The sequence below is a fragment of the Hippopotamus amphibius genome, chromosome 6 (assembly GCF_030028045.1).
Source record: "Hippopotamus amphibius kiboko isolate mHipAmp2 chromosome 6, mHipAmp2.hap2, whole genome shotgun sequence".
Classification (NCBI taxonomy): domain Eukaryota; kingdom Metazoa; phylum Chordata; class Mammalia; order Artiodactyla; family Hippopotamidae; genus Hippopotamus; species Hippopotamus amphibius.
In genome coordinates, this window is record NC_080191.1 from 148521727 (window position 1) to 148548557 (window position 26831).

General features: G+C 38.5%; 1 protein-coding gene across 9 annotated transcripts in view; it reads left to right on the forward strand.

Annotated features, from left to right (window-relative positions):
- The window catches only part of FNDC3B (fibronectin type III domain containing 3B), a 324758-nt gene that overhangs the window by 45364 nt on the left and 252563 nt on the right, over positions 1-26831 (forward strand). For 8 of the 9 annotated variants that reach the window (XM_057738341.1, XM_057738351.1, XM_057738346.1 and 5 more), the window contains exon 2: positions 22752-22890. In XM_057738341.1, coding sequence (XP_057594324.1) covers positions 22780-22890 — 111 coding nt within the window. In that variant the 5' untranslated portion in view covers positions 22752-22779. Of the gene's footprint in view, positions 1-20665; positions 20991-22751; positions 22891-26831 lie in introns of those variants that run through there. The other variant, XM_057738343.1, reaches the window with a different exon arrangement.

The window sequence follows — 26831 nt, forward strand, 5'->3', positions numbered from 1 at the left end:
CTGAAGGGAAATGAAACCCTCATGGTGGAAAAGTTTATGCTAATGTAAAAATATGATTTGGAATCCTTGGTATTTGCCAGGGGCTACAAGAATTAAATGGCTCTCCATTTGCAATCTTCTTGTACCACAGGAGGGCTGCAGGAGAATTTGAGAGCCCTGGGCTGACTTCATTCAGAGATTTGAAGATCACAGTCCATGATAGCAGGAAGAGTAGCTTAGTATATATATACTCCTTCCGCCTTTGGATCTTGAAGGTTTTACCAATCATCACCTAAGCCGTTCACATTTTCAGAGTAAGTAAATGAGAAGTTTAGAACCAGGGAAGTGCTTGCCACATCTTGTTCCTGACAAGCCTGCAGCCTAAAAATGCTTCTCATTCAAGGTGTGACATGAATGAGTGTTATAGGCTGTTGTAATTTTTCTTTAAAGATATGTTGGTAAACAGAGTACTTTCTAGGGAAAGTATCTTTTAAGTAGAACTTTATTTATGACTCTGATCCCAAATTAGTGAAATTGCTGTGTTAGGATCACAGAATTTAGAATTGGAAGGAAATTTGCAGATAATCTAGTCCAGCTACATTGTTGTAGATAAATGAAGGCTCAGAGAAACCTAAGTCACACAGCTGGTATTTGTAATAAAGCAAATTAAACCAAATCTCTGGATTGCCACCGATATCCTCTTTCCTCACATCAGGTAGATTTCAGGCAATGTGTGCAGTGCTACAATTCCTTGTGAAATGTTTTCAAAATTGAAATATAGTTTACATACAGCAAATTTAACAAATCTGAATCTTCACAAGTATATTTTGAAATGTAATTGATCATTTAGAAATCATTTTAAAAATAAATTCTGAAAAGTAGAAGTACAGGTATGATCTCATTATTTGTGTTGACAGCATTCTCCTGAAAGATATGTGATGCTTAAAATGATTAGCTTGTGTGGAAGGTATAAAAAAGAATTATATTTTTATTCACTTATCCAGCGATAAGACTTTTAAGATGCATAGACAATGGCCAAATAATATTCATGCTTCTGGTTTAAGTGATAGGGAAATTAGCTTTCTTATGGAAAGAAAAGGCATTGAAAGAGAACTGACTTGTCATGGTGTTGAATTTCACAGAATTAGCTTTGAATAAATAGGATTTGCAGTGTGCTGTGAGCTTTTTAAACTCACAGTGAGTAAATAATACCTGTAGAACTTTGCAAAGTAAAAATTAGTTCAGAACAAATTATTTCTTTTACTGATTCTCGTTTCTGAATTAAATCTTTGAATCAAGAATGTACGAAAACATCTTTTAAAATGTATGTTACAGGAGTACAGTGTAAGATTGGTGCAAGATGTTTTGCTACAAGATTTCCTTAGACACCCCCCCAAAACAGTAAGAATTCATTAGTGAGTGTTGGAAACAGGAAGCGATGTGGCACAGCTGTCTGCAGAGGTTTGGAGGATTCCCCTGTGACAGTCAGTACTGAATCATCAGTTGATTGAAGGTAGGGGTAGGTGGCAACACACACCACACTCAAGTTGAATGTCAAATTTACTAAGCCCTCAGCAGTATGATAATGATTTTAGATTATAATTTCAATACTAGCAATATCTTAATACTTTTGACAGAAGGATCTTGGGACATTAAAAAAAAAAAAGTTTCCAATAAGACTGCCTTGTAAAGATGAAGGACATGGAGGTTTGAAAAATCTCACTCTCTATTCATTATTTGAAGGTCTTTTGAAATCTTAGCTCAATTACAGAGTTAGCCAGATGTGCAGAACTGAATTTCCTGTGTCTGCACAGTGCCAGGCACGTAAGATACCCAATAAGTGTTTGAAAAACTGAGGGAATAAATTTCCAGATCTGTCTACTCAGCTTTATCTGACTTCAGTCATACATATGATTTCAACATGTATTATTATTCAATTGTAGTAGTGCTCTGGTTGTGGTAATCTTTCAGATGTGATTGTTAAATGAGTTGAATAGGTGTGCTTAATTCTAATGTCTTAATTATTAGGTATTGATTAAACTTTTTTAACAATTAGTCAATTTTAAATTCTCAGACATTAATATTGTCTCTGAACTGTTGAACAAATTAGAGATGGAGACCAGACGTTCTGTCTCTACATCTTGTCCAGCCTCAGACGTAGCTCCTCTTTTCTGCTACTGCAGTTCTTGAATGGCTGGGAATGATTGAGTGGAGGGGTCCTTGGTGCTTTTTCTAACCAGTGGATGGCAAATATGTGACATGGATCTCCTCAGCCCTTAATCTCACTTCCTTGGCAGCCCTCTGTAACTATCACTGAACCAACTGGGGCAGTGAATCTCGCTCAACACTGTAATCCAGGCAGGTACCACATCAATTTGAGTGGGTATGTGAGAAAAAAGCCAGGGCTCTCACCAAACAGCACATGTTAAGGAGCTGGAGAGAAATTTGCGCTTAGAACACAGAAAGAGTTCTTGGTGGAATCAAAATCACCCAGGTTTCCCGATTCTCCAGTGTAGTACTCCTCATCACTTTGCTTTCTCAAGTAACAGGATAGGATTGTGAAAGTAAACTGAGATGATATCCTTACTCAGGGTCCAGCTCACAAAACTCAAACTAACTCATTCTTTACCTTGTTTTAACCGGGTACTGAGGATAATATAGCTAATTTAAGTTTTCATCCTAGTAATCTCTTCAGTGGCTAGGAAGAATTTGGAAATAATTTACTAAAATAAGACTGGGGTTGAGGACCTAGGGAGAAGGAGTAGAATAAAAAAAGCTCCTCTGAAGTACTTGGGAAAATGTATATTGTTAAAATTTTTTATTAGAGTATAGTTGATTTACAATGTTGTGTTAGTTTCAGGTGTACAGCAAAGTGAATCTGTTATACATATGCATATATCCACTTTGTTAGATTCTTTTCCCATATAGGCCAATACAGAGTATTGAGTAGAGTTCCCTGTGCTATAGAGTAGGTCCTTGTTAGTTATCTATTTTTTATATAGTAGTGTGTATATGTCAGTCCCAATCTCCCAATTTATGCCCCCTGCTTACCCCCGGTAACCATAAGTTTGTTTTCTACATCTGTAACTCTGTTTCTGTTTTGTAGATAAGTTCATTTGTACCCTTTTTATAGATTCCACATGTAAGAGATGTCACATAATATTTGTCTTTCTCTGTCTGACTTGCTTCACTCAGTATGACAATCTCTAGGTCCACCTATGGGAAAATAATTTTTTGAAGTAGCAATTGTTAGAGGTGCAAGTATGTCTTATCTGTTAAGTAGAGCAGGTGGGAGTTCCACTTGGCAATGCTGTTGAAAGTTTTAGCTGCATTTATATTTGTTGTTGCAGATGCTTCTTTTCATATATATAGGTGGGATTTTCCTTGGTAATTATTTTGAATTACCAAGGTTTTTATCTTAATATTAACATGTGAAAAGAGACAGTACAGTGTGAAGAAGAGGTACACATTTTTCCTTAATTTCCAAACATCTGATAAAAATTATTAGAAATTACAGGAGTCTGATATTTTATGTACTTAGAAAAGCGTATTATAGTATCAAGGACTCTGTAATTTCCTAGTGTTTTTCCTAAAGAGTATATATATATATCCATGCATATATTTATATATATGTGTGTTTATGTATATTTGTTTTAGAGCATCTTAATATCAGCTTTTATGAAGCTTTGTCACTACAGGTTGCTGGAAATGTAAGAATGCATTTTGTACCTATAAATTGTGATACAGAAGTTATTAGCCTCATCAAAAAATTGGCTTTTATTTTAACACATGTGGAATTTTTATGTATTCAACTTGACACAAGTAGTCACTGAAGAGCAATTTTCAAAATTGTGTTGCTTCCAGGAACATCAGCTGGAGTGCTCTGGCATCTGTGTTGTGTGTGTGGGTGGGGAGCAGTGATGAATGCCTTTAGACTGCTTTGGAGAATAAGATTGCAGATTGCTCACAAGATGGGCCAGTTATCTTTGTTCATTTCGTGACCATGGAATGTACTTCTAAACTTAACAACTCTTCTTTCAAATGCTTTCATAAAGCCATCATCCCTGGCAGAAAAACCAACACATATTATAGGTCTCTTTGTAGAGGTTGGTAGTGTCTTCTTGGAAAAGAAGAACAGCAATCTTGATATGTCAAACAGAAGCAATACAGAAGTGACAGGTCTCCCCCACACAAAAGGTCTCTGTAGATACCTCAGCAAACCTAGAAGTCTGAATAGACTGAAGCTAAAGGAGTGACTTCGTAAGTATCAAGGAATTCATCAAATAGCTGAGCCACTACCACATGCTTGGGCCCTATAGCAGTATCCTGAGGAACCTTTTAACAGGTGCATATTTTCCAGCCTTAAAAAAAAATTCTTCCTCAAGTTATTTAACTGCCACATACATCCCATAGGGCGGAAAGTTGCACAAGACACATTATTTGGAGGTATGAGGGTGCATCAAAAATTATCCGCACTCTGGCTGTAGAAATTCTTCAGCCAGAGTGCGGATAATTTTTGACACACCCTTGTAATAAGTGAATTGAATGAAGGAAGGTTTGCTTGCCTAGGGTGTCTCTTAAGTCTTCAGAGAGGCTCAGACTATCAGATGTGGAAGAAAGTTGAGCAGTCCCTCACCCTCTTTTCACATTTGAGGATAGGAAGGCCCAAAGGGCTCTCAGTGGAGGTCATTGTAAACTGGAGTAATTGTGAGGTAGCTTTAAGCAGCAGATAAGGCTTGGACAGAAGGTGGATGTCCTAGGAAAGAGGAGGAGTAACAAGAGCAAAGTTTCAGTGGTCACGTGCTCCTGGAGAGTTCTGTGGGCAGAGTAGGAAATACATTTATATAAGCAGGGGACGGTAGAGGATCTGTTTGGCCTGAGAAATGTTTTTGAGATACAGAATATAATATCTAGCCTATACATGTCACATTAGGAAAGATCTGACAGTCTTTAGTGTGTTTTACAGCTTTTCTGAAAATTCACATCACTTGCTCTTGTTCAGAGGAAGGATATCCAGGCCTCCCTCTGGAGATTCTGATTTAGTAGTTCTGAGGTGGAATTGAGAGAATCTGTATATTTAAACAACTTTATTGAGAAATAAGTCACATCATATAGTTTACTCATTTCAGATGCAAAATTCAATATATATATATTTTAGCACATTGGCAAGGTTGTGCAGCCATCCCCGATGTCAAATTCTAGAACATTTTTGTACCTTCTAAAAGAAAACTTAACACTGCCTATTAGCAGTTACCCTGTCCCCTCCTCCCGTCTTGCACTCCAGGCAGCCACCTTTCTGTCTCTACTTTCTGTCTCTAAAAATTCACCTGTTCTGGACATTTCATAAAAAGGAAGTCATACAATATGTGGCCTTCTGTGATTGGCTGTTTCCACTTAGTATAATAATTTCAAGGTTTATCATTGTTCTGTCCTGTGTCAGTACTTCATTCCTTTTTATTGCCAAATAATTTTCTATTATGCGGGTGTACCATATCTTATTTATTCTAAAGGTGATAGATGTTTGGGTTCTTTCTCCTTTTTTGGCATTTATGAATAATTCTGCTATGAACATTTGTGAGGAATCTACGTTTCCAGACAAGCACCCCATCTGATCCTGTTGCAGTAGTAGTTCCTGTTCAGACCTGCAGAAACACTAACCAGTGTAGTTAGCTCAGTGGAACTCCTGCTTCCACAGCGTGAAGTCCCTCATTCCGCATCTTTCATGAGTGCTGCTCTGGCCTCTGCTTGAAGAATCCCTGGTTTGTGAGAGTGAGGGGTGGCCTAGTGGAAATGATGTTTCAGAATGAATTACATGATGTGCATGTGCAGGGTGGAGTGGAGTGAAGGGGGAGACTTGAGAGATGGTAGGCAGGATGAGTTGGTTCCAGACATTTCCAGAATCTAGAAGTGATTTGATTTAATTCCTGAACTAAGGCACTGCTCCTGCTGCTGGTGGCAATGGAAAGGAAGAGTCACAGGAACAGACTTTTATTAAAGGAAGAATCCTTTCAATAGTGGTGATTTTTAAAATATTCAACAATTTATATTTTTAACTGACTCAGACATGGTTATGTCTAATTCTGACCTTATCTATTCCTATCATCCTGTTATTCCAAATAAATATGTTTTTACCGACTATTTGAGAGAGGAAATCCGGGATAACTAACTGAAGGATATAGTATAATAAAAAAAAATGCTGGGTTATGATATTTTGAAGCCTCTGGTCAATTAGGGATGTTTAGATACTGTGCAAGCCTGTGTCAGACTGAACTTTTCAAGGTTCCTTTTTAGATTCAGGATTCTCTGATATATCTTGAAACTGAAAATAGTTTCTAGGAACAACGGAGTCCTCGCTATCACTGCGGGTCGGCCCAGCTGTGCCTAGGGTGAAGGGGAAACCACACCTGTGAGCTGCTGCGCCCGTTTTAGAAGGTGGGGCTGCCACCATCAGTGACCCTTCTTAGGAAGTCATAGAGGTGTGTTTTGTATAATAGGATTGTCTTTGATCGGGTATCCATTATCCCTTTCTCATTTTTCCATTGAATTATATGACAGATATAATGAGATTGCCCTTAAGATGCTCTGTGGTCTATACAGTCAATACATTTTTTTACCCTAGCAAAAACACCACCAAAAAAAAGGTCAGGACGTGTTGATAAAAGATTCTTCATCCTACCCACCTAACCATAATCACTGTGAACACTTTGGTGTATAGTCTTTTATTTTTGTTCTCTGTCAGAAATAAGCATATTCCTAGTTTTGCAGAAATAAGACCACAGCGTAGACCTTCTGCCTGTTAACCTGTTATTCCTCTATGTTGCTGTTTCCCTGTAAACAGTGTGCTGTGTACATCTTTCTTCATTTACAGCATTTAAAATTGGCAGCATAGCTTTCCATTGTGTGGATGAGATAGCTTCCAACTTTTCACTATTTTATGCTGAGATATACTTTATAGTAAGATATTTTAGGTCACATCACACACTTTGCCAGTCTGGTTTTCTGTTAATAACTTTACTGGCATCAGTACACCTAGATGCTCAGGTAAATGTTTTGGGTCAAAGTGCCATCAGCCTTGATTCGTGGTATGTCTGTTCTGCTGAGAAGATAGGGTGGGTTTATAAGTTGTGAACAAAGTGTTACGAACAGTTGACATAAAACATCCTATAGCTCTTAGGAAATAGAAAGTAAAACTTTATTTTTTAGAAACACATACATGGAAACATAGAAACAAAAAATTGAATTTATAGTAATTTGTGGGGACCATTCACTTCATGTAATTGTTTAAATACTTGCACACAATCTAAGTGTATCATGTCATTATAACCTGATATCCGTATAGGAAGAAATTATGCCTTTGGGTACACATTGGTCATCTCAATTGAATACCATGTATTCCCTAGCTTTGTGCCAAGGTCAAGGGCCTGAAGAAGATTTTGCCACCTGCTCTGAAAATGTCCCTTAGGAACCAGTTCTTTATTTTTTTTAAAGTTGTCAGTGTTATAATCATGAAATATCAAAAATAAAAAATAGGCAGGTCTATACTGTGTAAACTGTAGCCCTCTAACTTTATAGATTTCATATGGATAGAAAAAGTTGAGATGAAACACATCACTATTTTAACAATGGATGTTTCCAGGTGAGATGACTGTACGTAATTGAAACTTTCTTCCTGCTTTTCTGTATTTCCAGATTCCTAGAGTGAACATGTATTATGTTATAATATATGGGGATGTGGGAATTAAAATATGGGACAAATATTTTTAGGTTTCAGATGAGGGAAGGCCGGGTGGAGAGAAACCAGAGAGATAAGAGTTGGCAGTTACTTTTCCACTGAGAATGAGGCCTGCCAGCCCCCAGGGAACTCTCTGGCCCCACCCTGTACTTTTCATAGCTAGAGTTTTTGAAGTCCTTTGTGCTAGTTAGGGACTAGCATAGTTAGCACAGCTAAGTAAGTATGTAACAGATTTCTATTATTAGTTTATCTTTGCTGAGTCTCATTTGATTGACCGAGATTTCTCCACCCAGAAAGTTCGATTTGTTTTGGCAGTTCAAAGAGGATTTTTTGGAGTGCTTGTTATCTAAAAAAAGTAAGCTGAGGAACCTGCTTTCCCCTCCTCCCTTTAAAAAAACTGTTTGGGTTGGTCCTAGTGAGCATGCCTAATCTAGGGATTACTCAGCAAGCATGACCTGAGGGCTGGTTTTGTAAATGTTACCAAATCTATTACTTAACCACAGACATGCTTCCATTGTTGTGTTCCACAGAGTCCCGCCTGAGTGGTGAAAGTTCGTTCTGGGAGACTTGGCTAAATCCGAATCTTTTAGGTCTTTACGTTGTACAGTGGTTTGGAAATATTTCAACACAAAAATTTAAACAGTCACATGGTGCAATGTAGATTGAATTATATGGGTTTGTAAAAGTTAACTTTTATGATTATAAAATTATAGCTGTACAAAGGAAAAAATACAACTCACTCGTTTCATTATCCATAGGTTAGCCATTGTTAACAGTTTGGTTTTACTTCATTTCAGCCTTATAAACAATTGCATGTACGTATGTACTCCATACATTTCACTGAATATTGTGTTATAAGCATTTCCATGTGGTATTTCTGGCTTACTTTTTCTGTATTGCAGTAGTGACTTCCTGAAGCTAGTAACTGGTATTATTTATAGTTGGTATGGGTGCAGATGCCTTTTATTTTATGGTGGCTGCCTTAAGTATTAGGCTTCCAATAAATCCTTGAGATGTATGTGTTAATTGTAATTTTCTTTGTTGCGGTACCCAAATTGATAGATTATTAGAGTTGGCAGGGACCTTGATTATGGAGTTTAGTCCTCTAATTAGAGAAATGAGAAAAATAAGTCAGAGGGGTTGCCTCTTGCCCAATATCATTAAGTTATTTAATGACCTAAGAATATTCCTTTCTTTGGGAGGTTGAGAAACTTGGGTATTGATAACGTAATCAACATTTTTGGAAGAACCTGGTTGTGTTTTTTTAAAAGCTCAGGTAGGGAGGAAAAAGCCAACTGCTTAGCAGTGTAGTATTAAATTGACAAAACCTACTTGTTAATTGCATTTTTCAACCAGCAGTTGATTGATTTGATGGCGTGTGTAACCATTATCTTTATTTCCTCACATATATGTGCAGAAGTCATTGATATGATGCTGACAATGCCCACTTTCCTATTTGAGGAGTTAAAACTAGTTATTTTGTTTTGCTTTGCATTTAAGCAAAATGGTTAGTCTTTAAGGAACCCTAATTTTCAGTAGAGATAAAGAAGTAACTGTTGAGATTTTGATTTTTTAAAAAATTACGTATTCAATACTAATACCTTTCATTAGTTTTGAAAAGCAATAGCTTTTCAAAATAAAATATTTTCAAAAATAGCGATATTTTTTAAACAAAGTGGTACCCTGAGAGATTAGCTAGAAAAATGAAATGCAGTTGTTGACTGTGTCCCTTTTACCTTGGGACGAACTTGGGGGAATGATTGTGGACAACACCAGCTTTGTTGACCCTGAAGTGTAGGCAGTTGGGGCCTGTGAACATGGCATTTACAGTGGTTCATCATCCCCTGCCTTGGAAAGTTCTCTCTGGAACGCTCGGAGGTGCTTTTAGCGAGGCCTGCTTCCTGTGTGAGTACCTATTGTGGAGGGCTCCCTTGAATGGGAGGTTTGTGAGAAGTGGTTTCCCACCAGTACACAATGCAGCCTCTCGGCAATGTAAATACACATTCCGTTCGGGGTCAGGCTCACAGCGACTGGCCAGAACGCCCTTGCAAAGAAAGATATTTTGTAGTTCCATTTATTTATAGTGGCCAATGGAAAATTAATATGCTTGTTAAATCTATTTTTAAAAATAAAAGGGAAGCCTCTTATCTGTTTGCTGAATGTAAATCAGTTAGCTGTGGAATATTTTGATCTTGCTAATTTGCTGCTCTAGGAAATGAGTATCACTTTCTTACTAACTGTTCTGTCTGTATTTGAAACGAGGTTGTTGTTTTAAGAGTTATCCTTATGCCTCAGAAAACTCCTTTTGGCTTCTCTGATGAAAGACATAATAGGCCTGTGGCTAAAGAAAATAAAGTAGTGACTCCAGAAAATACTATATCAAGTCATCAAATGGGCTCATTGAGCAGTAAATGAAGGTCTAGAATCAGAGCAGATAAGATTCTTACTTGGGAATGGCAACACAGAATTATTTGTCTTTATTTCCTTGAAGTGATTGTTTGCTTTGAATCCAGGGCATGAATGTGATTATTTGTGAGGTGGAATGGGGGTACCCGTCTAATGGGCCTGGATTTATTGGAGTCAGTCCCACCCTGTCCCTGAGCGTTTGCTGACATTCCCAGCAAGGCAGTACCTGGTCCCTGGCATCCATTTCCTGTCCCTCCAGCCTGCTGCTCTTTTCTCAAGATTTCACCAAATGAATTTGTTTCACCAAAGTACTTTTAAAGAGTGTAACATAAAGTCCTGGAGAGAAAAATCCATGCCGGAATTTGGATTCCTTTTCATTTGGATTAATTGTTCTTTGTTCAGACCCTGCCAGGTGAATTGTGGATGTACAGAGTATAAAATAGGGACAGCAATCTTTGTCTACTAGAAAATGAATTGAAATTTTTCTTATATTTTTACATCTAAGCTGCTTGGCATGGGGCAGTGGTTGTCAAAGTGTGATATGGGGGACCCTTGGGTGTTCCTGAGATTCTTTTAATGGGGTTCATGAGGTCATATTGATTAAGAATCCTAAAATGTTTTTTGTCTTTTTCAGCCTTATGCTTCTGAGTTCTTCAGTAACGTTAACTGAAAAGTATTTTGTGTCTTTCATGCTTTCACGTGAGGAGAAATATGAAAATTGAATTGGAGAACATGCATTTTGTAGCAGAGTTGAAATTTAAAATTATTTCTCTGGAAAGATTTTAAAGCCTGTTAGTGGACTCCTTAAATTTAGAATTTCAGTGATTTCAGAACAAGAGACTGTCTTACACAGAGCAGAACCGAAGTGAGTATTTATTAAATAAATGAACGTGGCCCCTTTACATTTTCTAAGCAAATTATATTAGTGTAATTAATGGTGTCATCATTATTCACAGGGAGTGTTTAGGATATAGGCACATATCATGCTTTTAAACGTTTAGGTTCATTGTTTGCGGATTAAGTATATATACTCCAGTTGCCGTTTCATCCATTAAAACAAATCTCCTTGATGCTCTATGGTATGTGACAATTTTTTTTCCCGTAAAAGAAATTTTTTTTTCTGAAGAATTCCACATTTTTGTGTTTTCAAAAATATTAGTCTGAATTAGTAAAGTGGTTGCTCATGTTAAAATTTTGTTGTAATGGGCTAAAATCTGATACAGTAAATAGATGTTTCCTTACACAGTGTCTTTGCACCTGCTAATTTGTTTTTTTATGTGTCTATGTGAATTTTCTGTTTCAGTACTTTGTAAGTTCTAAGGGACACCTGGTATTTGCTTTGTGTTTAGTCACATTAGGTGAAATACAGAGCTGCTTATGAGAATGTCATCAGTTGTAATGATTCTTCAAGAAATAGTTTGTTTTTAAAAAACATATTTACAAACTGATTTTCAGTGTATCATATACTATTCTCATTGATTTCTCCACCCTCCCTCACATAGGGGAGGAAGAAATATTTGAACCAACACCTAACATTAGTAATAAAATATCAGAAATCTTTGAAATATGTATTTAAGTATAAATTGGATAAAACATCAGTGATGCTTCTACCAGGCTGAAGTAACAGCTTCAGAGCTCTTCCTTGCAGTAAGTGTTTTATAACATCTATTCAATTCAACAAAACTGAGTTTGTTAAGTAAACATGATTGCATTCTATATGAGCTGATTAAAGAAACAATTTTAGTATCCTCTTGGTTAATCAGAAATTAAGGTTGGGGAAGGAGGCATGTTTTGAAGACAAACTTGTCTTCTGGCATACTTAAGACTAGAAAAGATGCATAACTGGGAAACCAAATTTAGACATATCTCAGATGAAAGGTTTCCTATAGCGTGGACGTCTGTTGACTTTGGTTTTGTCAGAAGTGTCCAGTGTGGATTTGGGTTATCGAATATAACATTTCAGTGTAATGCTATTTAACCTCATGTCTTTATTTCTAGAATCCTAGAATTCTAGTACAGTCCCTGGCACATAGTAGATGCTTAGTAAATATTCATTAAAAGAATAGATTATTATCTTTGTTCATGTCCTTTTGTTTGATGCTATATTAGAAGATTCCTTTCAGCTGAGTCCTTCTTTTAGGCTCTTGAAAATAATAGAATATTGAAACCCTTTGTACCAGATAGATACCTTGTTCTAACAGTCTCCTCATCAATAACTTGCTAAGCAGCCCTCCTTTGTGAAGTAATTTAGCTTTTGTGTTTAATCATGGCATATCTCTTTGAAAATCACCACAGAGAGTATAACTTTAGTAGTTTATAGTTTGGTTTCTGCCGGTTTCTTTTTCTCCCTAATTTTTAACCATCTGGACTACGTGATAGTACAGTGAATTTGCTTAACCTTCCTTAAGCTGCTTTAAAAAGTGTTTTAAAAAATCATTAAATCTGCATCTTGGTAAGGATACACCAGAAACTCACAGTTGTTGCCTTTGTGTATGGGGACCTGGGGATTGGATAGGAGAGAAATGTACTTTAATTGGGTGTCTTTGAAAGTTATCTTTGAATTTTGTGCTATGTGCTTGTTTTATCTAACTTTTGAAATTCACTAACCTATGAATTTTTCATCAGCCCTTCCACTTCCATGTTTTGTTGCCAGATTCTCAGATGTGATAATCAGCTCACTCAGAGAACATTGACTTCTTACCATCACTTTCTGAGTCTCTTTGGGCATATAACTTAACCTCTCTCAACGTTAGCTGCAGTACCAGTTAAGAGGGGAACACTGCCTCCTTCATATGAATGTTGTGAGGCTAGGTAAGAATTAGCGTGCAGGAGCTTCAAGCTGTGCCTTCCTTTGCTTCAGGGCTCTTTCTCTCAACCTTTCCCCGGAAACAGTCAGTTGTTTGGTATTTGCAACCATTCCCCCCTCGCCATCCTCCCAAATAAAGGGTGTTATACATGGCTGTTAGGTACCCAAGTGGTTGTAAAAATGTGAATTTAATTCATAGTAGATCTCTAAAAGCAGAGTAATAAAAAATACATTTTCGATTTCATCAGAGTGGAATCTAGAAGTTGTATTAAAGCACCCACATTACAGATGAAGAAACTGAGACCCAGAGGGCCTGTGCAGGCACACCTTGAGCCATAGATCTGACAGCAGTGGGACCTGTCACAGTGCTGTGGGGCTTCCAGGCAGGTAGTGCCCAAGGGCTGAGTGAGAGTGAGCTTCAGGTTCTGGGATGGAGAGGAGAGTGTGTCTTCTGATTTCCCATCTCATCTCTTTCTGTACCTGCACCCTTCCCCCTTGTAGCTTGGAGGTTGATTGGTGGGGAAGTGCAAAGACCTAGAGCTGGAGGGGGCTTTAGGAGTGACCTTTTACTTTCTTGGACTATAGTGTTCTAGACTTTTTTTTTCAACGCCCTATAGAAAAAAGATATAAGGAAACAACCACACATTTTCAAATCATATTGAAAAGAAATATTTTCAGTTATTCTTATCTTTGGATAAAGTATGTGACAAAGTTAGCTTGGGTATGTGTGAAAGTAAGGGCTCATAGCTTTGGAATGTTTCCTTGCAGATGCTAGACTGTCATCCTTGTGATGTGAGAAAGGGATGTGAGATTTATTGTGCTGAGTGTACCCAGAGTCTAGGTGTTTTAATAAAAAATGTCTAATTATGTCTGCAAACCTCTTTAAACACCGTTTAAAAACAAGGAACAAAACAAACGGACCTGTGGTTGGTAAACTTTTCCTATAGTTGGGCCCCCCTTCCCTTTTAGTTAATGTTTGCAGAACTGAGCAGTTTATGTGTGGATGTGCATCTGAGGTCCTGAGATTGTGTGTGTATAGTGATGTAATTTTTTTTTTTTTAAGTTTTTGTGTTTCCTTAAACATTTGGGGTATATTGAGGGGCTATGGAAGCAACCAAACCTCTGTATATTCATGGAGAATTATATTGATGAAAGTAGCCTCAGAATGCATATAATGTTTGCATGTGATCCTTAGATATGTAGATTTTTTTTTCCTTCTCATAAAATAGTGCCTTCCATATATGGTAGTTTTGGGTTCAGACATGACTATGCTTTGCCAAATTAAAAAAAAAGAAAGCATCCATGGATTCTTGAAGGCGGGGCCCATACGTTAGACTACTTGACATCCCTCCCTGGTCTCTGAAGCACAGTGGACAATTCTTTTTTTATTTGTTGCTTGAATCATTTATTGTTATTTATCTTAATCCATGGCAGTGGTGGTGGTGGTAGTAGTGGTGCTTTTAATCTAAACTCAGTTTCACAGGATTTCTCTGTGAATTTAAACGTTGCCACCTAATTCTCCTGTGTTTATAATTGGATGCAAAAAGCAAGAATATTTTTAAGGTTAGGAACTTTTTCAGACAACTGTGATTTAACTTCACTAATGAACCCATGTCAGACAAGAATACAAATTCCAGACTATTTGTGCCTCAACCAACCAGCTGGGTGCATACCTCCAGGTACTGCTCATGTCTCAAGAGGTTTTTCTGCATGAACAGTTATCACCACTCCTTCTTTCATTCAAGTGGCAAGCCATGGCAAGAGTCTTTCTTTCACAGCTGTGTAGAACTCAGCTGTAAAATTAGATTTCATTGGCATAAAAACACAGTGATTACTATCACTATTTACTCAGTACCTTCTTTTTTTAACATTTTACTTAGATTCTTCCTCTCTTATGCAGAAGGCTCAGATTATACTCATACAAGGAAGAGAAACTAACAGGTTTTTAGAGTTTGAGTTAACCTCTCTTTTTAGCTTTCGTTTAATCTGTATGAAGTGAGCACAGTAGGCAATGGTGTTTTGAAATGTAGTCTATTAAGAGCAAAAAGAAACCTTAAGGCAAATCTATAATCTTGTCATTTTGTAAAAGAAGAAATTAATTGCCCCAATTTAAAGCTAGTTATTGGCAAACCTCAAATTAGAACTCATGTTTTTCAGCACTCAATCTTGGGGTCTCTCTGCTCTAGTGCTTTTTTGCCATAACATACTGGTCCTTTGAACAGTTTTTAGTGAAGGGGCTGTGAAAAATTCTAATAAATATCTTTGGTTTCTCTCCATGTCCTCTTTTGGGCACAATTTAATTTGATTTTCAGAAAAGTGAAGGAGAGTGTGCCTGTACAACTACCTTTCCTCATGGTTGCCCACAGTGTACGGAAAAGACGGTACAAGGAGAAGCACTGAAACTACCTCCAGTCTTCTCCTGTCCAGTGGCAGTGCCCCACATCAGGTTCCTAAATGGCCACGTGCTAATTCCCCACAGTAGAGCTAGTGCTACGGCCACTGCTTTCGTGTTACCAGAAGGGAAAGAAAAGTCCTGCTTTCACAGTAGCAGGAACGTGGTAAATGAAAAGTCTGATGTGTATTGATGAATGAGCAGATTTTTTTCAATTTCAGGTAAAGGGGGTTGCACAGCATTTCTGTTTTTTTTTCATCATTTTTTTTTCTTTCTACTGATGCTATTGTTGTTTCCATAGTTATTATCAGAAAGCTGTTTCTAGTTTTGCTCAGAAGGCTAGAACTGTTTTGAGAGTTTCTAGGTCTTGAAAAACCAGAATGGAGCAGGAAGGTAAGAGGTTTTTCTGATGAAGAAAATAAAACAGCAAATAATACTTTGATATCTCATTAGAATTGTAAGAATGTGTATAACTTTAAAAACTTTTTTTTCTTTCTTCTCTCTCTTCCTCTCTCAATGTCTCTCTTTCCTTTCCTCCTCTCTCCCTCTCTGTTACTCTAAATCTTGCTAATAAAACTTAGAGTGGAAGACTACACATTAGGAAGCTGTCAGTCCTTGTGACTGAGGGCATGTATGCATAATGGCCACCTGTATGAGAAGGAAGTTCATGAAAGCAATTTTTCTTTTTTTTTCTGTGCTGTAGGATTCTCTGTCAAATTTTAACTTTTTAATATTTTTCTTCTAGTCATGGCATAAACAAATGTAAATCAGCTGCACAAATCATAATAAATTAAATTTTATTAGGCTTAAATTGTATATTGGCAGCTGTTAAGAAACTTGTAATCACTCATAAAACATTAGCTATCTGATAATTAATATTGTTTTAAAAGAGATACAGTAATTTCTTAGTAACCTCTCAAATCCATCTGCATCAAACACAACACAGCAAAACAAAGCCCCTGTTTTTTTGTGATTCAGTACGTTTATTGTGTTGTCATTTTGACTACTAATGGGGTTTTTCTCACCGTATTGAAACAGGAAAAAAAGTTATTTTCCTTATTACTGTTTAAAAGAATGGCTAGGGGCTTCCTAGGTGGCGCAGCGGTTGAGAATCCGCCTGCCAATGCAGGGGACACGGGTTCGATCTCTACTCCAGGAAGATCCCACATGCCTCGGAGCAACTAAGCCCGTGCACCACAACTATTGAGCCCATGTGCTGCAGCTACTGAAGCCCACGCGCCTAGAGCCCGTGCTCTGCAGCAAGAGAAGCCACGGCAATCAGGAGCACATGCACTACAGTGAAGAGTAGCTGCCACTCACGGCAACTAAAAAGAAAGCCCACGTACAGCAAAAAAGACCCAACACAGCCAATAAAATAAATAAATAAATTTATTAAAAAGAAAAAAAAAAGAATGGCTAGAACTCTTCTCTGGTATGTTTGTGATGATTTTCTGACACCTGGTCCACAATAGATTCTTACTATTGGAAGTCATTTAGTATTTTTAGTAGAGAAGGAACTTTTGTTGAACTATGAATAAAGCTGTGATTTTACTAACGTGCCCATGAGAATATTTTTCTTAGGCTGCAGAACAAGCATGTAGCAAGCAAAATGTTTACATGCCGTTTAGATTATGTGAAGGTGATTGGTTCATGTATATTTTATTGGAAAAGATACAAGCTTTATGGAATCACAATTAACTTTAGTGGTATGAATTCCTAAGATTATTATCATTTATTAGATTATTTACCTAATTGCTTTATAGGTCTTAATTGATGGGTTTCCATCCATTTGCCATTAATCAAGAAACCCATTTCACTTCTGAAAGTGCTTTTGAATTGCAGAGTGGAAGCAAAAAGTTAAAACTGATGATGTGCATTTAAAAAAAAAGAATGAGATATAATTGACACACATGCATTCTTCTTATTGGTTCTCATACTGCTTTTACTTTTTATACACTTCCCTGGGATAGTTTAGGTCAAAAGGCACCTCGGGGTGTAGGTAAAGTGAACTTGGGAGACTGCACTTTGGCACTGGCCTGAGATTTAACTCAAGGAGTCCATCTCCTTTCACCCAGCAGGGCCACCTCATTTGGTGCTGATGGTTATACTTTGTTCCTTTTGGTGCTGTTAGGTTTCTTTTTCTCTTGTCATCTGAAACTAATTTGTGTACTGTACTGCTAACTCACATCTTGAATTAATGTAAGGAAATTTGGGTCATTGGCCCATGGAGTGAGGACCAGGACATTTTGTTACTAATATGAAGGCCAGGTCCACAGACTTAAAACTCTCCCTGCAGTGATTAAGGGCTTTGGTTGTTTTCAAGTTAGAAATTCTTCCCAGTATACAATTGCTTTCTCTGGCCTTTGGAAATGGATCTGTGGTTCTCTCCTGAGAATCAGGTTTTTTATGAAATTGGCCGTATGTTTCTCAGTATAGGCTAGGGCCAAAATACCATGGAAAACCTTTTTAGACTTGGAGTGAGGGAAGCAAAATAAAAGGAAAAAGTAATAACCCAGTTGCCTAGAGTAATGTAAAAACTGAAGACCCTTTGTAATATTATTTTAAAATAAGGTGTTCCGTAAAAGCTTTGGGGGCATATTTGGACAGAATTAAATGTCTTACTAACACTGAGGATCTGTTTTTCAGAGTGCCCAGGCCCCACCCCTGCCATTAGCGTAGAAGTCTTTTGGTTCTGGGACTTGCTAGCCGGTAAGGAAGGTAACAAGCGACTTGCTTTCAGGAGAGAGGGAAGTTAACCACAAGCGCTCACGTGGCATCCCTTCCCTGTCAATCAAAAGAACAGAACTGGCCGAGCCTGAAGCACTTGTGGTTTAGTGAGGGTGTGTGGTTAGGGGGAGAGGTTGTGAGGGCCTGTGGTTGTGACTGAATTCTTTGAAATGGAAGTGTGGGTAAGAATAAAAAGAATAGGAGTGAGACCGTGGAGCTCTCTGTGGGAAAGAAACCAAAATGTTCAGAGCTTTAGAAAAAAGCATTGTAGTAAAGGTCATCATTTTCTATTGGTTTATTCTGATTAGTTTTGCAGCACATTTATTTATTCTTTATTTGTAAAGGGTAGTGATCTAAAGAATGAATTTACTGCAAGAACTCTGTTGTGTGGGAGGAGGACAGTGTGGATGTGGTAGAGCCTTGAATAAAATGCATGAGTTCTGTGATAGCTTTGGCCAGCTCAGATACACATCTGTCTAGGGGAGAAGGAACCCAGACCAGGATAATGAGGGTTTTGTCAGGGCTGTTTCTCATGAGACTTTCTGACTGACACGAAAAGCAGTTACAGCTCAGTGTTATCCAGAGATCACACATCTGGCTCACTCAGCTTCCCTCAGAGCTGGTAATCCACACGTGGTCAAGGAAGATGGTGCAAGGCACAGAGGGCAGCTTCTGAGACCCCAGAGACCGTTCCTCTATGTATATATAACTAACAGCCTGGCTTCCCAGCCCAAGGGAGATGTAAGACAGCAAATTTAGGATATGGTTCTCAGATTTGAGGAGGTGTAGTTTGTGGTACAGCCTAATGAGGAAGAGAGGAAAAAAAAAACATAGAATTTAAACATAAGAACTCAAAGTAGGGGTGAATTTCTCTGAGTATGTAAGGTCAGAATGCTTAGTGACTCCCTAGTACATCACCTTGTGACTGAACACAGTATTGTAAACAATGACCCTACATCCCTAAGAAAAAAAGTTATGGCCAGCCTGCTTTATAATGAAGTAAGAAAATGTGTAATTTTCATCCACAATTATTGCAAATAAAGTTTTTGGTCCTTAAAGTTAACTGTTTGTATAAGTTAGCCTTCCACATTCATTGCTTCATTTTAAAATTCCATTTGAAAAGTTCGGTCACCTGTCTTAGTTAGGCATGTCACATTCTCCAGGTCTCCTCAGAGCAGTGGTGCCAAGGCACACCTGTTTCAGTTGAGTACCTGTGTAGTTTTGTCTGGGTTAAAGCCGAAACAGAGGAGACTCACTTTTGGGGGGAGGTGTCACCGTTAAGTGATTGATACATGGCAAGCCTTCTCAAGTCTCTTGGCCTGACTTAACCTTCTTCAGCTGTCAATGGTTAGGGCTGAGTGGTTTTCCCAATTTACAGCCTGAACATTTGACTTTCCATTTGTATTTGGAAAAGTCATTACCTCCTCCCAACCCCACCCCAGCCTTGTCCCCATCACTAGGGAATAACCAAAAATATGGTAATAACCATAGTACATACTGTTTTGTACCTGAAGTTTCATGTTTTGCATCTGTGGTTTTCATTCTTGTATAATTCTTCTTCCTGCCCTTTCCCCTTGTCCTTTCTACAGTCCGCGGCACTAAATTGTTTCTGTTCCGTGATAATTTAAGGACTGGTTGGCAGGCAGTCGCCTTGTTAAATAGCTGGGCGTTATCTTGCCTAGAGATAATTTATTGCTTTTTCTATATGTCCCTTGAATTCCAGGCAAATGAACGTATCCTGTGTATACGCATGGAGCGTAGAAAGGGGTGTTTAAACATTGTTGGCTGCGTAAACCACCCGATCTACGTCAGTCTCTTACCTTGTATTCTAGGCAGAATAGAGTCTGGCTTACCTTTGGTGAAACTCTTGGGGTTTAGAAAATAGGCCTTGGATTTTAGCAAGCTGGTGGCTGAGAGTAAAGTGGATTAACAACTTTGGTTATGAGAAGTGAGACCCTGCAGCATGGTTCACTTTACTCGTTCTTCCGTTTTTTCTCCAGGATTAAAGGTCCTGTAGTCGGGCGGCTGAGTTGAGGCACTAGGAGTGTGTGTTTGTATGTTCCCGTTGTATGCTCTCTAAGGAGCTGACTGTAGACACAGTTGACTTTTTTATGCACAGTTCCCTGTCTTCCCCTCCCTTGCTCCCTCTCAGTAATCTGCAGCAACCATTGCACATCTGTGAGGTGAATAATCCATCATCTAGTAGAAAAGAAATATAGGATTCAGAGATCTATTTCTGAGTGGAATAGCTGCATTGCCCGAAGTTGCCTATATGGTTTTCAGAAGCAAATACAATTATCTCTTTGTGCCAGTGGACTTGGTTTCTTTGGGTTTCTGCAGCTCTGTGTGGGCTCCCACCCTCACTCATCCTACATCTATAAGATTTTCATGTCGGTGGGGTGGGTGGGGGGAGGTGTCCTGTCCTTTTATCCCACACTTGCAGAACCTGGAGTTTAACCCCCCAGTTTGGACTTGACACCTGTGCTTAAGAGTGCCAGCTAGCGGGACTGGATCGCTGTGTTTTGATGATACCAAGTTCCATTGTTTATTACGATGCCAACCAGAGGTTTTCTTAAATTGGAATTGTCAATGTTAGACATAATGTTGGAGTTGAGACAGTCTTTGGTATTAGGGATCGGTGGCCAGGAATGCCTGAATTTTATACTGGGTCACAATTATGTCCTCCTATCAGTACCTGTGTGTGCAGGGTGAAAAAAGAGCGGGTTCCATCCTTACGCTTGTCTGTGAAATGACCAGGACTGTCGCACATGGGAGAGGGCTTTGGTGCTCACTACTTTGGCAGAGGAGAGGGGAGAGGACAGAGCCACAGTCTCCATAACCTCACCAGCAGATGCCTTGGGACTTTTCGCTGCAGAGGAGTGAGGGAAAGGTGGAAGTGAGTGTGGACTGCTTCTTTCCCCCAGATGCTTTCTCCTCAGACCTCTAATGTAAGTTACTGCCCTGTTTATCCAACCTGCATGTTGAAGAAACATCAAATAAAACATACGCTTAAGAAATAGGCTTGTGTAATATCAGCCTGAGGAAAACTAGCCATTCTTTCCTCCTGCACTAGTAGGGTTAAGTATATTTGAAATAAAATTGAAATGGACATTAGTACTCCACTAGTAGTACTACTCAAAATCAAACAGTTGATGTCATGATAGTGTCAGTGGAAGTTTATCTTGGTTAATTTTATTGTGGAAGAATGTGTTTCCTACATTAGGATAAACTATTGGGCTTTGCGTTTTGTACTTTTATTTGCTTAGGAACTGAGTAATTGCCTCATAAAACAGCATGATGGTACTGTTAACACTGAATTATAAGACCTGTTATTATAGAATGTGCTTCCCTACTTGGGACAAGACTTTGTTGTTTGGTGCTTAAAATAATTAGTTTCTCCAAATGCAGTTATAATGAATAGTGTAAAATTTTACTGATTTAAAATAAAAAAGTTTATAATCTCTTGGCTGGCTTTTATGCATCATTTGATACTTCCAGGGAAGGAGTTTCTTTTGGGTGAGGTTGCAGGGAGGGAGATATACTTAATGTTCAGAATGGAGGTTTTAAGATTGTGAAGAAATATTTTATTTCTGTCACATCTGAGACAAATTAGAGATAATCATTAAAGGATTTGCCCCACTGTTTTGCCTGATTTGGATATTGAGTATTAAAGGATTCACTTACCAAATACTCTTGAATTTGAAATTTGGGGGGACTTTATTATGAATAAGAAAAAATTTAAAATGAACTACATGGCAGTTTCTTTCTGAACTGACTTAAAATAGTGTGTGTATTTGTTCTTCTTTGTTCATGCTGAACTCTGTCCATGTTAAACTTTTTGTGAGAAAAAATTTTTGGCATAAGTGAAGGATATGTAAATACTTCTTAAAGAACACATTATAATTCTAAGTAGGAATTTGTTGTTTTCCTTTTTTTTGAAAAGCTAGATATTGGTGCCAAGTAGCTTTATGGAATGAAAGTGGGCTTTGCATTGTCTTGAATACCTGTATGAAAATCATTTAGTCTGTGGAAACAATGGAATGTGCCTTTAAGCCTTATTCTGTACAAAGTGCCATGAGTAGTGTCAGGTACAGGAAAGCTCAAGATATGCGAAAGTGATAAAGCTGTAAATACGCAACAGGTTAAATCCAGTTCAAGGAGATGATAGAAGAGGGATAATTAGAACATGATTAATTACCAAGTTAATGGCAAAGTCAGAAATTGTGACAACTGAAGTGTAGGCAGTTAACCTTTGTTTACTTGCTTTGTTAATTGCTTTTTTTTTAAAGAAAACTTTTATTATAGGTCATTCTCTTTGGCCTTATTTTCTGTAATTACCTTGAAGATAATGATGTGATCAGTGTTCGTTTGACACTTTTACCCTCTCAAACTGTTATCTCATTTTATTCTGAGGAAGAACCCTGGAGTTAGGGGACTTACTATTATTCATATGTTTTTAAAATTTATAGCTAAATAATGAAACTGAGGAGCTAGAGGTTGTGTTCCTTTGGCTGCTTAAAGACTCAGGTCTGTGGTCTCCTAGTTCAGGCTATTTCCTGGGTTTTGCTTCGCCCCTTCTAATACAACACTGTGATTAGAAGAATTTGAGTGTCAGCTGACCTCATGACGGTGCACTAAAATTGCTGACTTGTTACAGGTGAATTTTTGTGGTCTTGAGTCCTTTTTAAAAAATGGTGATTTTCTTGCAGGAAGCCAGTTGAGGGAAATTCTCCATGAATGTACGTCACAATGATGATGACCGACCAGATCCCTCTGGAACTGCCACCATTGCTGAACGGAGAGGTAGCCATGATGCCTCACTTGGTGAATGGAGATGCAGCTCAGCAGGTAGGTGCAGCAAGAGGGAAATTTAAGTCAAATTGTCTAAGTGGGAAACATTAACCCAGAAATTGTTTTATTTTGAGATTTAAAGATCTGTGATTTTGAACCTTTGTAGATCTCTAGAGGTCAGGTGTTTTCGTTGTAGAACTACTATATGATTTTTTAAAATATCAGAAGTTGTAGTTTTTGAGAACAGCAAACTTTACCTAATCCAGTTGGTATTCTTGAAGCATCAAAAACAAATCCCTGATTTTTGAAATGAATCATTTTGAAAATATGTACAAATCTTTGGAATTAAATACTGTTTACTCATGTCATACATTGTGCTTGACTGGTTTGCCTGATTGGTCAGAGCAGGAAGGCCTGAGCAGAATGCCCAGAGGGTGGGTCAGAGTTTGATCTCACACAGGGGTGACTGACCCTGACAAGATGCACAGGTCTGTGTGAACCCACCCTGGCTCCTGGAGCAGTCCTCCCAAGTGTAGAGCCTGCTGCCCAGAAAATGATGGTACTTGCTTTCTGTAAAACTCCTTTGTCACTAGTTACTTAACATTACAGAGTAGAAAAGTTATTCCTGAGCTCATTCCTGTAGCACTTAGGAAAAAATTTAAACGGTAAGTAAAACTTTAAAAATTATTAGAGACAAATATTGTCTCTGATAACATTATTTAAATTTTTTAATTGACTACCAAAACTGGGTTGCCTCAGTCTTATACTAAATAAATGCCATTTTTTATATTTGTGCAGTTCTTAAGAAGCATAAAATAGGAGTCTTTGTTTTGTCAAAAGTAGAATTGGGAACAATTGCTTGAAAGATATTTACGCAAAATATATTAATAATTCAGATAAGTTAATTAGCCATTTATTTGATGTCAGTACGTTGCTCTTCCCCAACCCCTATCTGTCATAGTACATTAACACCCTTTATCCATCATAGTACATTAATACTTTGTATATACCTCTGTTGGATATTGCTTTGCTGCTTAATAATTTATATATATTACTTTCTCCTGCATTAGACTGTGACCCTCTTAAGAACAAAGAATATCTAATAGGTGCTCAATAAGCGTTTGTCAGTTGAATAAATGTCTTCCCTTCTTGCCACTGATGCGAGTATTTCCTTTCCTGACTCCTGATTCTCTCTTGGCTCATTTCCACCAATCTAGTGTAGTATCTTTTATCTTTTTTTTTTAATCTTTTATCTTAAGCACACAAATAGCTGTACATCTCACCCACCCAACAAAAACAAACCCTCTCCCTTGACTCCACATCCCCCCACTGCCCCCAGTTACCATCTCATATCTTGCTTCCCTTTGTAGCAGTACTTCTCTAAATAGAGCCTCTGCTTCCTTGCCTCCATTACTCTCCATCTCCAGAGTCTCCACTTGTTTCTTCTCATCTTTATATTACAGTCTGTCAGCAAGTCCTGTTGGCCTTATCTCAGGAGCATTGCTGAAACCATAGTTTGCTGTGTCTACTTCATTTCCAAGACGACACCTCTCACCAGGATAGGATGGTCCTTCTCACTGGTCTTCTTGCTTTTATGTTTGCCCTACCAGAAGGTATTTGCCACACAGCAGTCTGCTAAAAACGTAAATGTACCATGTTACTGCTCTGCTAAGAGCTGTCCTGTTTGCTTGAGATAAAATCCGAGCGCAGTACCGTGGCCGGTCCACCTTTCGTGGTTAGTGCTTGCCTCTCTCCATCATTCTCCCACTGCTCTGCTCTGGCCACTCATGGGAAGGTCTCTAAGTGCCATGGATAGTTTCAAGGTGCGGTGTTTGGTCTTCTTTATTTTCACTAATTAAAACGATAAAAAAGGGCAAGTTGGGACTTCCTGGCGGTCCAGCAGTTAAGACTCAGCACTTCCGCTGCAGGGGGCTTGGGTTCGATCCCTGATTAGGGAACTAAGAGGCCAAAACAAAAAAAGGGGCAAGGTATTCAAATGTGACTAAACTTGGAAAGCAACTCAAGTCTCTCAGATGTCATCACCTGGTTCCATTTTGCATATGTACCTGGGAGACCTGAGACCACCTATCCATGTAGCTGTGCACCATTTTTGTGTTTTGATGATTTCGCCCTCATTTCTATAGCTCATTTTGCGTAGAGTAGCCTTTCATAGTTTATAAGCCAGCATACAGACCCCTTAGAATTTTCCAGTTTTCTCTTCAGAAGTAAACTCCTTTGTTCCCGGAAATGACCAGAGACTGGAAAGACTGGACTTCCTTGGAGGGCCCTGTGGTATTTCTTACTCTGTATATTTACCTCAGCTCTTAAGTAGAAGCTGCTTAATAATTTTGGTTAATAAAATCACATTTTGATTTCACCTGAGAAGCTTTCTATAAAGCCAAGAAACGGGAAAATTTATTAATTAACCTGTTTTATAAACAGTCACAAATATCAAGCTTTCTTAGCCCAGGGTGCACGTATTCTAAACAAATCTCATCGGAAGGAAATGTTTCAGTCTTTCTAATTAGCAAATATGTTTGATCGTGCTAGAAGCGTTGACATTTAGGCATTTAGGTTACGTGGGCCAAGCTACTGACTGGCATTAACCCTAAATTTCCCTTAATGGGGCACAGTTGTTAATTGGGCAGAGTGTGTTTGAAACATTGCTCTCAGCAGTCACGGCCCATTTATCATGCCTTGATCTTGCCTCTGTGTCACTGCGGCTCAGCTGAGGCAGTGGCCTATGTACCTGACACTTTTTTGCCTCTTTCTGCCCCCAGAGTACCCATTCTGTGTCTCCCTCATTCCCTCAAGCCTTCACTTTTTCCTTTGCGTCCTAACACTGAGCTTTGGCAGTTAAATGTGGTAGAGTCTCCTCAAGGCCTGTGTGTAGAACCTGGGCTAAGGTACAAGGGGAAGGCAGACCCAAGGGGCAAGCAAAACCAAACTAATGGAGAAAGAGCAGAGAGGGGTAGGGGAAGGAGAGGGTTGGGGGTCACCAAAAAGAACAAAAGTGAGGATCCAAAAGAGGATCCAGAGTCAGGGACTGCGCGCGTTTTAAGTGCTTGCCCGGGCGCCTGCTGCTGTTTGCTGCTTCCTCTGAGCGCGTGTGTGGTGTGATGCTCAGGTGGGTTTGCGTGGAGGGATCAGGACACAGGGCACTCACCAGAGAGGATGATCTGTACAGTGTTTTCTGAGGCTTTTACTGTGCTGTCCCTTGAAACAATACTTTTTCTTTTTCACAAGGACCATTTGGAGGCACAGGGCTGATGGACATTGCAGGCACTGTCCCGACAGACCCCTGGGGTGACGTTTTAAGGGAGAGGTACTTGAGCCACCTCCCAGATTGTACTGTTGTAAAGAGCTGCCCACTGGCCATGGGCTCTGCCTCTACATTTCTGTTAGGAGTGTATGGTGAAGCTTACCTTGTATGTGTTTACAACTCTTAATACTTTGCAGCTGTGCTGAGGACATTCTAAACATTTCTTTATATGCAAAAGAACACCACTGTTATGAGAAAGCTCTTTAGTCCCCACAGCCCTCCTCCTCCTGATTTCTGTCCTGTTGGTTTTTGGATTTAATTAGGACGGGTTCTTGGCAAGATGCTCTGCTCTGTTCTGGCTCTCTAAATAAGAAACACTGTTAATTTTCATTAACCGAAGTCATGTTAAGTTTAAAACCTTGTTTTGTTACTTTATGTAGGTAGCAGGAAAAGGAGGATTCTTTTCTTAAAATGAAAGGCCATGTTCATTATGAATGAAGATGTAAAGTATGTTATCAACTAAGAAATGAACAAGAATAATAACAAATATACAAGGTGGACAGAAGGAACTTCCTTAACAGCTTTATTGAGATATAATCCACATGCCATATAATTCACTTATTGAAAGTATACAATTTGACGAAACTGATTATATTCACTGAATTGTGCAATCACGACCACTATTAATCTTAGAATATTTTTATCACCCTAAAAAGAAACCCTCTAGCAGTTACTC